The following is a 16,988-nucleotide window of genomic DNA, read 5'->3' on the forward strand; positions in this document are numbered from 1 at the left end:
CCAGATAATTTCTTCTGAAGTTTCCAAGTTGTAAACATGTTTCATTATTTTTCTAATTTATTTATTTTTGTGATTAATTAATGCATGCCTCTGCGGGGGTGGGGCTGGCTAATGTTTCAGGATTGGGACTCTCAAAATGCATCACAGATTGCGACTGAGCTGCGTGGGTTCTTCACGATTTTAGCTGGAACGTTTATTCTTCACAAAAAGAAAGAAAGATATGGGAGGGAATCCAGCAAACCCTGTACTTGAGACATCTATAGACAGAGACTCAAATTCAAGGCAAGCAGAGGTGTGAAACAGTTTAGATAACAAGCAACCATGTCATGTCGTCAACCAATCGTGAAAATCTGATGAAGCTTTGCCAGCATACCGGAGGAGGAGGAGGAGGAGGAGATATTTTTCCCATTAGATTTAGAGGGCATGTGGGTGTGGCTGGTCATTATGAAAACGACAGAGTATCATTTCCGCCTACTAAACCAAAGGTAACATCATGTTTATTTAGTTTATGGTGTGATATATATATATATATTGGACAGTGCTGGGCCCGCTGGCTAATTCACAAGGCGGCTAGTATCTGAAAGCAAAATGGCATATGAATAGGGAAATGGCTGTTTAACATAGGACTCTCCTCTATGTTAATTGTGAGTATTGTTGCTCTTAATTTTAGGATTATATAATTGATCAGATGAGGATTGGCATCTTTAGTAATCTTTGTTCACTCAATCAGATGTGATGGGAAAGGTGGAATATTGTGTGTGTGGGGGGGGGGGGGGGGGGGGGTCTGTATGCCTGTGTTGATTAACGTGTGGACGATCCTAATTGATGCTAACTAGCTAGTGGGACAGTCCTCCAACAGCTACGTTAGTGGATGAAAATGTAAAGAAGCGGAAGGGAAGGAACGAGGAATATGCCTTGTTTCGTCGTTGGGCGGAGGATATATGGTGGGTAAAGACGGGAAGGCTTAATTTCCAAGTGCCACCTTTTTTTCTTTCTTTTCATTGGTCAATGGTCATCGATCATCCATCACCCACACATTACTCTAGCCGTTTTTTATTTCCGTTTCAAGTGACGTAATGAAACTATTGTTGTGAGCCTACTGGATGATGCTACTCATCAATCAACTAAGTGAGCATATATATATATATATATTAATTTGACAAATTGATGATTGATCGAGAAGTTCTATCACTCTATGTAATAATAATAATAATAATAACAAATATAGTGATAAAATACATAGAATCTTATATAAAAAATTAAAATTCGAGTAAGTGTGATAATTGAAAAGATAAATTTATTGTTAAATTTTAATATTTAATTAAAAAATAAATTTTATATAGATTAGGTCAAATATTTAACTCCAAATATGTATAGAGTGCGTTTACATTCAAATTTATCAACGATACATTAGAGAAAAAGATTCACTTCATGTTTCGGGATATCCCCCAAGTAAATAAAAAAAAATGAGTAATATTAGCTATAGTAGTTATTTATTTTCGTCTCTTGGAATATTGGGGCTAGCTGCTGTTCATCAAAACAAGCAAATCATCAATGAAGCGTCCGACAGATTTGTACGAGGAGCCACCCTCCCTGACGCTGCTCCTGCTCTTTTCACTCATCTCCCTCACCTTCTGCCGCCTCCGCCTGCTGGTGCTGCCATCATCTTCACCCATCAGCTGCCTTATTCCCCTCTCTATCTCCTCCGCCCTCACTACCTCCGTGGTCTCCCTCGTGATGAAGTCCCTCTTGTAGTCTAGTTTTATCTCCACCGCCACCTCCAATTCCTTCACCAACTCGAATGCGTTCAGTTTTTGCTCCGCATACAACGGCCACGCTGCCATCGGCACCCCAAACCACAGGCTCTCCAAGGTCGAGTTCCAACCGCAGTGCGACACGAACCCTCCCACCGCCGGATGCGACAGCACCGCCACCTGCGGCGCCCACCCTATCACCTTCCCCATCTCTCCCTTGAACCCCTCCGGCAGCACTTCCTTCAGGTCCTCTTCATAGTCGGTGGGGAAACCCGGCGCGTCCTTTGGCGGAGGCCGCCTCAAGGACCACAGGAAACGGTGCCCGCTGCGCTCCAGAGCGTGTGCTATCTCTGACACCTGCTCCTTGTCGAAATGGCCCATGCTCCCAAAGCATAGAAACACCACCGAAGACTCCGGTTGCTCGCCCAGCCAGCTCATGATGGCTTCGTACTGTTGAACATCCGTCTTGCCGCCCTCCACCTCCAGGCTGAGTACGGGTCCCACGGGGTAGATTTTGGGGATACTGTCGTCTTGGGACAGGGACTGGATGGCATAGGATTCTAGCTCTGTGAAGCTGTTGAGAAGAATCCCTTTGGTTTCTCTGAACCTCCTGCTCATGCTGATGACCAAGGCGGCTCCGCCGTTCTTGTCCATCATCACTGAAGGCAAGTACTTGACGGCGATTGGTCTGGAGAGAGATGGAACGGATAAATCAGGATGCGGGTCGACGAACAGGGTAAAATCCTGGTTGTGGTGATCTTGGAGAGCCTGGAAATGGAACAGGAGGCCCAGAAAGGCAGCGGTGGACGTGAAAAACAAGAAGGTGGGGACTCCGAACTCGTTAGCCACGTCGATCATGGGGGTGCAGAACATGTCGATAACAAAGCCTGCTAGCTTGACGTTGGGATTACCACTAATAATCTTGGAGACCGCATCTCTGACAGCATTCTTGTAACCGGCAATGACCTTGGCGAAGTCCTTGCCTGACCTGGGCTTCTGCGGGCCGGCGGTGGATTCATCCTGGGGAAGCTCCACAAACCGGATTCTTTGGGGGGCATCCTTAGAGAGCTGGGATTGGGCATCGGAGGAGGAGGCGCTGTCGTGGGGATCTTCTTCATTGGGCGGACGCGGATCATCAAAAGGGTGCCTCATGGTGAGAAGGGTAATGGACAGGCTGGGATTTCGGGCAACTAGGATCTTGGCCATCTCCACCGTCGACTGGAGGTGGCCCCTGCCAGGGATGGGGATGAAAACCAGCTCTGCCTGAGGCGGCGGCGGCAACTCGTTCGTCATTTTTTAATGAATTGATTTTGCTAGCTGGCTAGCTGCTGCAGCTGGATGGCTTGTATATATATATATATATATATATAGAGAGAGAGAGAGAGAGAGAGAGAGAGAGGACAGGATAGGATAGGAAGGGATGAGATCGGATGGGCAAATCTAGCAACAGCAGCATCTTGGACTCTGGCTTGGGGGCGCCTGCTTGCAGACGTTGAAGGTGATGTCATGGCTTTGCTGGCCAGCAATATTAATAATGTATTTAAAAATGAAACTTAATCAACTATCGAAAATATCCACCACCCAGTTTTGGACCCCCCCAAAATGTGGAGAGAGTCGTCGAACTTATCGAGCTCCTCGTAAAAGGAGATAAAAAAATGATTTTGTCACCGTCTATTTTATAAATTTATAAAGCAAATCATTATCCTCATCCTTGTTCTTTTCATTTCTCTTGTCATGACCATTGCCTCGCCTTTCTACCATCGTCACCTCGCTTCGCCAATAATTGGTGTCGACGTGGCGAGACGAGGCAGCGATGATAAAGAGGTGACGACAATAAGGCGAGATGTAGCGGCGAGACAGCGACCATAGTAGGAGAGACAAGAGAGCAAATGCGAGATAATCCATGAGAGGAAAAAGGAAATAGCAAGGCGTGAAGGCAAAATTATTTTTTTACCTCCTTTTGGTAACCAAATCGATAAGCTTGTCGGGTTTTCTAAAATTTTTCATATAGAGAACCCCTCTCCCACACCCTCCACCCCACCATGTACAGAACTAATCCAACCCCTCACCCAGCACCTCTCTTGAACGTGCCCTACAGAAACCCTGGCACCCACAATTATCGCGCGTACATAGATAAGATAATTTAATAATTTTTTTAAATATTATTATAATATTCTTTAATATTATATTTTTATTTAAGTAATATTTTAAATAAATTACAACTTAAGAATATTTTATAAAAAATAAGTTTAATCTATTACCTGTGTCGAGCATTGTATTATCTAATGCAAATACGGAGATCAACTTAAAACAAATGAACCATCATGAGAGAAGTAATTGTTAAAATTCATATAAAAAAACATTATAATTGTTATTGATAATACTCGTGAACCCATCATAGTGTATTTTATATAAAAAAAAAATACTATATGGATCATCTAACCCATCTGACTTACAAAAATTAAAAAAATAATAATAATATAAAATACGCAATACAACTTATAAAATGAGTTAAATTAATTTAAAAAATACGTTGCTTATCATGTAATATCATGATCAAGACAAGAGACCTTGCCCGACATTACTGATATGTAATGTATTTTTCAGATTAGTTGATTGACATGAATATATTTTTAACCTATCATATTATATTTCTTGTGGGGTTGATTATTTATTATTATATATTTAATTATTTTAATATTCCTTGTATCAATGTTAGTATTAATCAATACTAGAGGGCTAGACAACCTCACAAATAAGCTTATAGAATAGGGTTAAAAAGACCAAAATACTTTTCACTGCACAGCCAAGCTCTCGCCTTTCTTCTATCTCATTTCTCTCTCCCATGGCTACGCGCAGGGCCCTTGCTCCCTCCTTTCTGTCTTCTCCGGGCAACTGCCAACCGCCACGCCTCGCCTCGTTCGTCGCCTTGCCGCCAGCATCGTCGCCTTGCCGCAGCGACGGTCGGCGAGGCAACGAACAAGGCATGACGGTCGCCTGGTAAAGATAGAGAGAAGGGAGGCGAGGGCTCTGCAAAACAACCATGGGAGAAGGGAGAGAGAAGAAAGGTGAAGGTGAGCGAAGGCATTTAGGTCTTTTTGACCCCTTTTAGTAAGCGTGTCGATAATTTCATCGGGCTTTCTAGCATTTTCCATACTAAGACTAATTTTTGTATGGGCCTTAGTCCAAAAATTATATTATATATCTAAAAGATTTTGGAATTTTGTAACACGAGACCTCCTCTTTGAGTTTTTTTTATTTTAAAAAAATAATATATTTTAATAAGTAAAGTAGTGTTACACTAAATCATCGAATGTTTTGTCTTTTTCAATATTACTTTGGCAACACAAACACAACTTATTTTTATTTTCCTTTTTTTTTTCAATATTACTTTGGCAACACAAACAATACTTGTTTTTTATTTCTCTTTTTTTTTTATATTGTGACGTAAAATAATATTAATAAAAATCATATTTAGTAAACACGAGTAATGATATATAAATTATGTTTATTAATGTTAAAAATATGTAAAATTATATCTTATTTTTTTTAATAAATTACACTACTAATCACTAAACTTTGTCTCATAATAAATTGATCACTGTAATTTAATATTTATCACCATAGTCGTAGAATTTTATGGGATTTAATCATAGAATTTGATAATTTTATAAGGTTTTGTTATAAAACCTCAATAGTTATTAGGTTTTAATAGGCATTAATTGTGTTTATTATAGCTAGTTATAATCACCGTTAGTTTTTTTTATTTTACAATAATCTTAAAATTAAGGACATTTTTATTATTTTATCTCACTCTCAATCTCTGATAAAAAAATAATTTTATTATTTTCAAAACCTCAAAAATATTGTTACAACTAAAGCAAACTTCAGAATTGAGCTTTGTAAATTAATAAATCTTATATTTAATTATTTCTGTTGATTATAATATCCAACGCGCGCACTTCCCTCCAGGAAATGGTTGGGTTGGGAGATATGTTTTACGATGAATGCGAGAAAGCTGACCGGTGAACCGTCGCCGTCATAAGAATTAAGAGCCAACCCATCTTCCTGCCTAACTCACTGTCGAACTCCCTCCCCTCCCTCTCTCTCTCTCTCTCTCTCGATCGAATATGGTTGGGACTCGACCAATTTCGTTTCAGTTTTTGGTTCTGGCGTTGACCCTGCAGGTCGCATTAATCGCTGGCGAGTTCTTCAAACCATTCAACGTCAGCTACGATCACCGAGCGCTGATCATAGACGGCAAGAGGCGGATGCTTATCTCCGCCGGGATTCACTATCCTCGCGCCACTCCTGAGGTAGGTAGTACCTACTCTACATTCTAATCTTGCCTTTCTAATTTCATAACTCCTCCATTTCCTTCTGTTTAAGACTCTTGTAGTAAGAGGCTGGCTGCCATATGAATTTATTTGAAATTGGAAGTTTCTTTCTTCTATTAATTTGTAATTTTGTTTTGTTGACTAAAATAGGACCTTAAAAGAAAAATTGCAAATTTGATAAGTTATTCAACTTCAACATTCTGGGAAATAAAAATTGGACTAACCGAAAGAGAAATTAGAAAAAATTATAAAAAAAAAAAAATAGTTATTGTTTCTGAATGGCAACGCAAATTTTGGATTTCTTTATTTCGGATAGGAATATTTTCTGGAAATTTAATTAGTCAGCACAAAAACTTTGTTGGATATTCTTAACTTAAAACAATAAAGATGATTGAAGTGGTAGAATTTGTGGCTAGCCCCACCCTGTGGTATTAAGGCTTTGTGATGGTGATAATGTTGTTATTACTATTTTACTTTTTATTATCGATCGATTTTAGTTTTTTTAATACTACTATTGTTATGTTGCTAATTTTATAATATTATTTGTTATAAATTAAATTTAATAAATATAAGTTTATTATTTATTTTGATATTAATAAATATAATTACTATTGATTTTGTTTGGGTTGGATTTGGAAGCCCTATTCCCTATCTGGAAAACATTGTAAAAACTTCCTCTTTGTGAAGAAAACAGTAAAAATTATTGTAAAAATCTCAACAGTTTGTATAAATTTGGAAAACTAGATAATAAAGTTTACATTTTCTATAACAATCACAATCGTCAGCTACATGAATTCTAGATCTTCAGCCAAATAAAGTTTAGAAAAATTTCTCAATTGAACATGATTTTCATTCTTCTGTTCCTTTTCCAAAAAAATAAAGAAAGGGCCTGTTTTCCACAACTGAACAACCACTATGCTTCCTATGAGGGTTTTTAAGGTTTCTTTTGCGTGTTTTATTGTGAAGCCTTCATGATGCTAGACTTACTTATATGAAGTCACCACAGATGTGGCCTGATCTGATTTCTAAAAGCAAGGAAGGTGGAGCAGATGTCATCCAAACTTATGCATTTTGGAGTGGACATGAGCCAGTAAGAGGGCAGGTGAGTAGTTGTTTTTTACAGTCCATTCCAAGGTTAGTAGCCTAGGAAAGTTGGCTTAAACAAGATAAGATTTGTTTACTAAATGATGTTATTTTTTTACATGCCTGCTCAGTATAACTTTGAGGGGAGATATGATATCGTCAAATTTGTGAAGCTAGTGGGATCCAGTGGACTCTATCTTCATCTTCGAATAGGTCCTTATGTCTGCGCGGAGTGGAATTTCGGGTCTTACCCTCTTCCTCATTCTGATTATAACATTTTTTAGCTTGCATTTTGAATAATGAAAATTTCACTTTCATTATGTTATAATTGAACAAAAAATATAGGCTTATCAACAATATTCAACACCTTTAACTAATGATGCTATATTTTTTAGAATGCTTTACTCAGAAGATGGTTTATTGCTATTATGTGTTTTATGTTGGCACATATTAAGATTGTGGATTTGAAAAAGCAAGAAATTTCTGTTCCATAGTGTCAACACATTTATGTTTACATCAATTCTAGGTTGTATATGTAAGGCGTGTTAAATTCAGCTCTTTTGCAGTAAGTGTATGTTATTTAGTTTAATGTTTTCTTTTCTCCTGTGCAGGACTTTTCATCTTTCAAACATAATGGGTTTTACTTTTTCCATGTAATATTGTAGTTTCTTTTCCCTTCTATGTATTTTCCTATTCTCAATTGTAAATGTAAGAGGGGGTGAGGGCAGGCCTTGTTGCAGCAGCTAAGTTGCTTCTCTGTTGCTTCCTGTGTGTCACAGGCCTAAGAAATAGAGTCAAACTCTCTGCATGCAGTGGTAGGGCTGTGTGTGTCTATCCTACCTCCCTCCTCTGGAAACTAGATGCTTTATGCAGTCTTACTGGGATGCCATTTGCTTTAAGAGTAGTTTTAGTATAGGAAGTTTAAATTCCTCCGAAAGGATAACATAACCTGACTGCTTTGAGAATTCCGCCTCCTTATGGTACTCAGACACCTGCCATATTTCACCACTTCACTTGGATCTCCACCAGTACATGTATTTTGGCTGTAGAGCTATGTTTGCAAGTGTAGCTTTTTATGCTAATGGTCACAGGTTGGAGAAAGCTTGGTCTCTTGTGCTGCAAGCACGTTGAAGTTGTTGTCCTACAATGCATTTCTTATACTGGAAACCAAGTGGTCCAGCTTTAGCCCATTCAAGTAGTTTGGCAGTTGGAGAAAGAAAAGGTTGTATTCTACTGAGGTTAGACTAGCATTAGCTCAATCTTATCTATGAGCATTCCGTGGTTTTTTGCCTGTCTAGGTGCCATTCTTGGTGGTGGCTAAATGAAATAAATATGAATCAGAAGCAATTAGCTCTTTCGATGAGCCTCTTAAGCATGTTTGTTTGGTTGTCCATTGGCAACATAAAAGAGAAGGTGTTAGGCTGGGCATTGTCTGTAAGTGTGTAGTATAAGCATTTTATTCCCCTTTTCCCCCTTTTCAATGCCCTTTACATTCTTAGACCTATGGTTATAGAATATTAGAAGGTAGTAAAAGTATTTTTCAATAGATGCTAGAAATCTTTTTCAATAGGTTGTGCGACAAGATTATTGTCAATTCTGACTTGAAACTTAGGGCTATTGTTGATACTGTCATTTTTCATCTTACAATGCCATTGTGAAGGGTCTTCAGATTTTTTAATGTATCTCTCATTATTAATGAGTATATTGATTCTAATCTTAAGAGGTCATTGATGTGGCTGCTTTGTAAGCATGATATAGACTTTCAAATTTTGGATACAACTCTAGTTACTAACAAATATATTCATTCTACACTCAAAAGCTTTTTATTATGGTTTGATTTGTAAGCTTGATATAAGGAAGGCTAATGGTTTTGGAGGTTCACTCTTGAGAGGTTATCCTCCCAAGGAGAGTGATTGCTATAAATTTGGTAGTTTGCCGGGTGATTGGGCTTTTGATTCCAGTTCATTGCTACTGGTTATTTTGTTTGGAGGAGAGTGATTTCTAATAAACTTGGTAGTTCACAAGGCAATTGGACTTCTGATTCCATTTTGGGGCTATTAGTTATGGTGTTTTTGAGAGGTTGTTTGGAATGTTTCCTGTAGGAAAGATTAGTTTTAAGATCAATTTTGTGGCTAGATAGTCAGTCTGGCCATAGACCGATGTGATATTTTCTTTAACCTTTTTAATATAGCTAGAGACCTTGAGGCTAGAATGAATGAGTATTGCCATTTTCTTTTGAGGGCTGTGTTTGGTCTCCTCTTTTTCACAGAATTCTATAGCATTTGGACTTTGATTCTATTACAACTTTTTGCATAGAAATCTTTAGAACTGAGGCCTTTAATGATTTACTCCATTTTCTTCAGTACTGGGAGTTGTTGCTTGAGCAGTTATTATTGTCATTTAAATCAGATGCTTCAGCAGGAAAACTTACCTTCAGTAGAATTTGTTCCAAGTCATGTTTCCCTGAAATTTTTCTTTCACATTAATTCTTTCGACATTCATAAAATCCAGTTTCTTATGTGCCATTTTTGGGGTAAAAAAATGCTTTTATTCTTTTTGAGGAATGCTTATTTTGTTAAATTATTCTAAAACATGAATGAATTTGTTGAGGATGGATAAACCTACCATTTGAATGCATGAATTATTAACATAAATTGCCAATGGAACTTCCATTACAATTATTGCAAAAACAGAGTTGCAAAAATACAAAATGCAATTTTCTTTGGTTATGGTACTCCAGATAAAACTTTTATTTTTATTTTTTTATCATCTCTCATGTTTGGTAAAGATCAGTGGTTTTAGATCCTTGAGATGAAAATTTTCTTCCTGGTGAGGTTTATATAAAGTACACCCCCCCCCCCCCCCCCAGTTTTGGTTTAATGTGGATCCTTACTTGAATTAGATAACTGTGCAGGGGTATCCCTGTGTGGCTCCGTGATCTTCCTGGCATAGAATTTCGAACAGACAATTTACCCTTCAAGGTATAATGTTACCCTGAGCTTGTCTTCTTTTACATATTTACGAAGTCTATGTTTTGATCGTACCTGTAATTGTTAAATTGTTGACTAATTCAATAGAAAACTTAAACTGATAAAAGTGGAATAGTTGTATCTTTTATATTACTATTTAACTTTGAACACTCTCTCTCACTTGTGGGTAGACAGTAAGGTTTATATTCATGACCTTTATTTGCTGTGATATAGTTCATCTACAAGTTTAAATTGTTTTATCTTTACATTACTGTTTATACTCACTTAAATGGTTTCTTTGATTAAGTTGATGTTGCTGCTATAGAAAAACAGGCATATAGTATCGTTTGGTGATAAATAAGGCTATTCAGCGCAAATTACCTTTGGTTTGGCAATATCTCTGATTTATACCCTAATTTGAACCAGGTCCTAAATGCTGGACAAATGAAAAGACATGATATCTTATGAAGCTGGGTGCTAAATCTGAGGTGTAGAACCTTCTAGCAAGCCAAATAAGTCCCATGTTTGATATATAGGTGTTGGAAGTTACAGAACTTGTGCATTCAAGTGTTAGGAGTGGGAGGAATGGCTTGTCTTTGTAGATTTGACGACCATAAATTATGCTCAATGTAATATCCTGGGAGCCCAGAGGAGAATAGGATATGTCGAGGATAAGTAAGGAAGGAAACAACATCAGTTGGATAAATTTTGGGTTGAATGCAGGCAAAGAACTCTAGGGTTAAGCGTGCTTGATCTGGGAAAATCCAAGGATGGGTGACCCCCCGAGAAGTTCGCGTAGACCCATCTGGGTAAGTTTGTTCCGATCCTTCCTATCGCTTGATGCGGGATGTTACACTCAATCTACAAAGTAAGATTGAAATTGAAAATTAATATAATTCTCTTTGTTCAAAAAGTAATTACGTTAATTTGGGTGTTCAAGGTCAAAAGGTTTCACCAGGAATAAGGTTAGGAATTAGAACTTTGTTTGAAAATCAAAAGCAAGTTAGGCTTGACTATCATTTTAGTTACGGAGTGATAAATGTATAGTTTTGGTTCTTGAACCTCTCATTTAGTTAGGGCATCTCCCCATTGCTTGTTTCAAGGAAGGGGGTGATTTGAAACACGGTCAAATTGTTTTATATCTTAGGTGGATGAGCCGTTGATGCTGAACTGGATGTGTAAAGACAGGAAATGATGAACTTACAGTTGAAATCATTGATGAGAAACAGGAAGTAGCCTCAGTTGAAGTTCAATACTTACACATACCACATGCAACTTTCAGCAAGCCAACAAAAAAAATTAAAGAAGTCTTGATTGATGGAGATTTTTTTCCTCAGAAAACTTTAATCCTTTTGCAATGCCTAAAACAAGTTGCTAGTACTGTTCTAGTATATGTTTATTTCTAAAATGGTATTTATGTTCCATTAGTTAGCATTAGGTTTCATTTACTTTGCTAGACATGAGAAAGCCACAATTCAATTATAGCCCCTTCTGGTTCCTTTTGCCATCTTTCCTCTCCCTTGCATATTTGAGCTGTCATGCCTACTGCTAAACCTTTCTAGAATACTTTTTCATATAAAATTATATTTGCCACTGTGGTTTAGCCAACTTTAAGGGGCTGAGTTTCTTGGCTAGTTAGTTTTAACTGACTATTTGGCTGTTGTTACCTTTTTCCACGCTATTGTAATGTAATTGCTCCTCTATTCTTGCTTCATTTACATTACTCCATAAGCAAGACTTTTAGGATTTATGCTCTTCAGCTTGATATGCATTCAACATTGTACAGAAGTCATTCTATTTTGTTTGGTTATCAGCTGTGGAAGCTGAAAAACCAACTTACTTCTGTTAGCGACTGCACTACAAATTATGCCCCAAAAAAACTTTATATTGGCGATTATTGTTAGCAGATTAATCACATTTCATGCTATTGCAGGATGAGATGCAGGGCTTTGTTAAGAAGATAGTGGATCTGATGCGTGAAGAGATGCTTTTCTCTTGGCAAGGTGGTCCAATCATTATGTTGCAGGTAGTAGGATATTTCACTCATTGATATTAGTTTATAAGGTCAATCTATGAGGCATTTATGTAAGCTTGTCCTTTTGATGTCCCTATGAGAATGTAAATGCTTATAATTGGTATCTAGTTTGGAAGACTGTGAGTTTATTGATTATTTTATTGTCTTATGAAAGGTTAAGGACAATTCTTTTTCTGTTTTCTAACATCCTCCCTAGTCACTATCTTCCATCTCCATGAGGGATGGTATGGATATTATGTTTTGCTTCCTCCCACCCCTTGCCCTAGGTAGACGGTCTGGGAGATTAAGCATTTGAGTTATATTCATTTTTTCCTTTCCTTTGAAGCAATACTTTTTGTAAATAGGCATGCTTTTTTTCTGAAATGAAATTTATCAGATTGAAAATGAATATGGAGATGTTGAAAGATCTTATGGTCAGAAAGGGAAGGACTACGTTAAATGGGCTGCTGAAATGGCTATTGGGCTCAATGCTGGTGTTCCATGGATCATGTGCAAGCAAGTTGATGCTCCAGAATATATTGTAAGTTCTTGTTTCCTTACATTTTCTTGTTTCAATTTGTTCTTGTTGATTTAATGCACTGTGATCTGTATAAAGCTGATGGAAACCTTCATTTGAAATTTGAATGTTACTGTAGAATTCCAGCTGTGCATCACAATGTCCTACATGCTTTCTATCTGCTAGTTCCGTGAATGAAGAATGGGCTGCTTAGGCTTATCATCTTATTTGGAAGAAGAGCTTATCATCTTTAGAGTTATCTTATTTATCTGTTCATGTATTTTGTTTATCTTATGAATTAATCTAGTGTATAATCTAGTCCTAAAAATTAGGAGTCCTCATCCTAATATCTAGAAGCTAAAGTCTAGGAGATTTTTTAGGAAATCTTAGCCGAAGTTTATGTATATATTGTAATCTATTTTCTCGGGTTTGAGTAAGAAAAAAGGAGGAACAAGAGGTTCCAGTTTCTTCATGGTATCAGAGCAGTAAATCTGATCCATTGTGAGCTTGTTTCTGATAAGCCGTCATGGCTAACACAGGCGAGATTTCAGCATCTGAAGTATCGTCCGGATCCGGAGGAATGGCCGTTCCAATGTCCATCATCCCTGAAGGTCTTATTCTTTAGATTACTGGACACAAATTGAATGGCCAGAACTTCATCCAATGGTCACAATCAGTCATGCTGTTCGTCTGTGGAAGAGGCAAGGAAGATTACCACACCGGAACTACAGTGCAACCTCAAGAAACCGATCCTACCTACAAGATTTGGAAGGTAGAAAACAGTATGGTCATGTCATGGTTAATAAACTCCATGACGAATGCAATAGGAGAGAACTTCTTGTATTATAAAACCGCAAAGGAGATATGGGATGTGGTTAAGGAGACTTACTCCAATGTTGATAATACATCGGAGGTGTTCGGAATAAAGAGTGTGCTTCATGAATTAAGGCAAAGAGATATGTCTGTAACAAACTATTTCAATGCTTTAACTCGCCAATGGCAGCAGCTGGATATTCTTGAAGAAAAATCGTGGAAGTGCTCAGAAGATTCTCAACAATACAAGAAGATTGTTGAAAAAGATCGAGTCTACCAATTCCTCCTTGGACTCAACAAAGATCTGGATGATGTGAGGGGAAGAATACTAAGTATTAAGCCTCTTCCTAGTGTCAGGGAAGTCTTCTCAGAAGTCCGCAGGGAGGAAAGCCGAAAGAAACTAATGCTGGGATCACATCACCCTTTTCTCCCAGCTGAAAACTCTGCCATGATAGCCCAAGGAAATTCCTCCAATCGAGACAAACAATAGAAGAACAGACCAGTGTGCGAACACTGTAAGAAAGTTGGGCATACTAAGGATATATGCTGGAAGCTTCATGGCAAACCAGCAAACTGGAAATCAGCCCGAGAGAAAGAAGGACGTGGAAATACTGCTGAATCACAAATAAACGCTGAGGCCAATCCCTTCAGTAAAGAACAACTGGAAGCCCTTCAAAAGATACTGCAATAGACTCTTCAAAATAATACTACTGGATCTGGTACGCTAGCCTCAAAAGGTAACTTCCTTCATGCCCTAAGTGTCTAACAAGAAAATCCAAAGGCCTGGATAGTTGACTTAGGTGCAACAGATCATATGACAGGAGATATATCTTTATTTAACAAGTATACTTCTTGTCCTGATAGTAAGCATACTGTCCGCATAGCAGATGGAACTCTATCCCAAGTAAAAGGCATAGGATCTGTTATGATTTCAGGGAGCATCAACCTCGAATCAGTTCTTTATGTCCCTAATCTCAATTGTAACTTACTTTCAGTGAGTAAGCTGACAAAAGAGAGAAAATGCATCACTAAATTCTCTTCCAACTTGTGTGAATTTCAGGAATCGGGCTCGGAGAAGAGGATTGGCAGTGCTAAGATGTGTTCAAGACTCTTCCCTTTTTCGAGTTGAAGATGTTCAACTATCACAATCAGGTCCAAAACCATGTAGTGCACTAAACTCTAGCTTAAATACCCTTAGTCCAGCCATGTTGTGGCATTATAGATTAGGACATCCAAATTTCATGTATCTCAAGAAATTATTTCCCTCATTATTCAATAAGAAGGTTGTTCTTTATCAATGTGAGATTTGTCAACTTTCTAAGCATATTCGTGCCACATGTCCTACTCATTCTTACAAATCCTCACATCCTTTTTCTATGATATATAGTGATATTTGGGGGCCATCTAGGGTCCACAATATCACCGGTCCTAAGTGGTTTGTCACATTCATCGATGACCACACTAGACTCACTTGGGTGTTCCTAATGAAAGAAAAATCAGAACTTGGAAATATTTTTGAACACTTCCACAGCATGATCATGAATCAGTTTCAAACCAAGATTCAAGTGTTCAAAACTGACAATGGGCGGGAGTATTTCCATTCCAATCTTAATGCCTACCTATCCAAACATGGTATTGTTCACCAAACTTCGTGTGTTGACACTCCACAACAAAATGGAGTTGCCGAAAGGAAAAATAGACACCTTTTGGAAGTCACCAGATCTCTTATGTTAACATCCAATATTCCTAAACATCTTTGGGGTGAAGCAGTCCTCACTGCCACCTACCTTATAAACCGGATGCCTTCCCGTGTGTTGAATTTCAAAACCCTATCCCAAACTCTTCTTAAAACCTACCCTCACACCAAATTACTCTCATCCATTCCCTTGAAAGTATTTGGGTGCACTGCATTTATTCATAATACCCAGCCGCAACGCAGCAAACTTGATCCAAAATCTATTAAGTGTGCCTGTCTTGGCTATTCATCTCATCAAAGGGGTTACAAATGCTATTCTCCAGCCACCAGAAAATTTTACAACACTATGGATATTACTTTCTTCGAAAATCAGCCTTTTTACACCAGAACTGATATTCTGGGGGAGCATCACCCTCATGAGAAATATCAGTTTTTGGATCTTCAACCTACCTCTATAACCCCTCTGCTTCAGCCTTCCAATGATCCTAAGGAGCTGATTGTGTATTCAAGGCGTCAGAAAACTCAAGGGAAAGTAGAGCACTGCAACATACCCACCACTAACCAAGAATCAACTCCAAATTCTGAACCTCTTGAAGTTGATACAGGTAATATACTTTATGTTCCTACTCCTGAAGCTAACATTGAAACCCAAATACAGGAGATCTCAGCTGATTTAAACATGCCCATAGCCCTGCGGAAAGGAGTCAGATCCTTTACCTGACATCCAATAGCGAAATTTGTCTCATATGACAAATTATCGCCCAGTTTTCGTGCATTTTCTACCCAATTGGACAATGTACAGATTCCAAAGGATATTTATGAAGCTCTCAGGGAACCTAAGTGGAAGATGGCAGTAATGGATGAAATTACAGCACTTGAAAAGAATGGCACCTGGGTGATAATTGATCTTCCCAAAGGTAAACAACCAGTCGGTTGCAAGTGGATTTTTACAGTTAAATATAATGCTGATGGAAGTTTAAACCGATTCAAGGCCTGACTAGTTGCCAAAGGATTCACCCAATCTTATGGAATAGACTACGAGGAGACATTTGCTCCAGTGGCTAAATTAAATTCAATTCGAGTCCTACTTACCTTAGCAGCAAACTTGGATTGGCCACTTCACCAACTTGACATCAAGAATGCCTTTTTAAATGGTGACTTGGAAGAAGACGTGTATATGGAAATACCTCCAGGATTTGATAACCAAAGTAAGGATGGGAAAGTATGCAAACTTAGAAAATCATTATATGGGCTTAAGCAATCTCTAAGAGCATGGTTTGACCGACTCACTAGAGTTCTAAAAAGGTATGAATTCCTCCAATGCCAATCTGATCATACATTATTTGTGAAATTTTCAAAGGAAGGGAAAAGAGCTATTATTATTGTGTATGTGGATGATATAATTGTCACAGGAGATTTCAATGAAGAAATTAGTAATGCAAAGAGACTATTAGCAAAGGAATTTGAAGTAAAAGACTTGGGATTCCTAAAGTACTTTCTTGGGATGGAAATAGCTCGATCAAAAAAGGGAATTTCTGTGACCCAAAGGAAATACGTATTAGATTTATTAAAGGAGACAGGTATGATTGGGTGCAAACCAGTTGAAACTCCAATGGATGCAGCCTACAAGTTTGATAAAATTCAAGGAGATAGCTTAACAGACAAAGAGAGATACCAACGGATTGTGGGAAAACTAATCTACCTCTCCCATACCCGACCTGACATCGGATTTGCAGTGGGCATGGTAAGTCGAAGCATGAATAATCCAACAAAAGTGCATCTTAAGGCTGTTCATCGAATTCTTC

At 38.1% G+C, this 16,988-nt stretch overlaps 3 protein-coding genes across 3 annotated transcripts in view; 2 read left to right on the plus strand and 1 right to left on the minus strand.

The window, feature by feature from the left end:
- The window catches only part of LOC127800483 (probable magnesium transporter NIPA2), a 33,148-nt gene extending 32,418 nt beyond the window's left edge, over nt 1–730 (plus strand). Inside the window, exon 8 of the mRNA XM_052335106.1 lies at nt 121–730. The gene's annotated coding sequence lies outside the window, so the exon portion shown is untranslated. The remainder of the gene's footprint in view (nt 1–120) is intronic.
- A 626-nt stretch (nt 731–1,356) lies between these two features.
- Nucleotides 1,357–3,103, minus strand: LOC127799525 (anthocyanidin 3-O-glucosyltransferase 2-like). The gene has a single exon (XM_052333629.1). The coding sequence runs from the start codon at nt 3,045–3,047 to the stop codon at nt 1,521–1,523; it is 1,527 nt and encodes a 508-aa protein (XP_052189589.1). The 5' UTR covers nt 3,048–3,103; the 3' UTR covers nt 1,357–1,520.
- A 2,622-nt stretch (nt 3,104–5,725) lies between these two features.
- The window catches only part of LOC127799524 (beta-galactosidase 9), a 29,555-nt gene continuing 18,292 nt past the window's right edge, over nt 5,726–16,988 (plus strand). Inside the window, 6 exon segments of the mRNA XM_052333628.1 lie at nt 5,726–6,070; nt 7,098–7,193; nt 7,306–7,418; nt 10,089–10,155; nt 12,077–12,169; nt 12,555–12,698. Of these exon segments, the coding sequence (XP_052189588.1) occupies nt 5,885–6,070; nt 7,098–7,193; nt 7,306–7,418; nt 10,089–10,155; nt 12,077–12,169; nt 12,555–12,698 (699 nt within the window). The 5' untranslated portion in view covers nt 5,726–5,884.

Source organism: Diospyros lotus, chromosome 4 (genome assembly GCF_014633365.1).
Source record: "Diospyros lotus cultivar Yz01 chromosome 4, ASM1463336v1, whole genome shotgun sequence".
Taxonomy (NCBI): Eukaryota; Viridiplantae; Streptophyta; class Magnoliopsida; order Ericales; family Ebenaceae; genus Diospyros; species Diospyros lotus.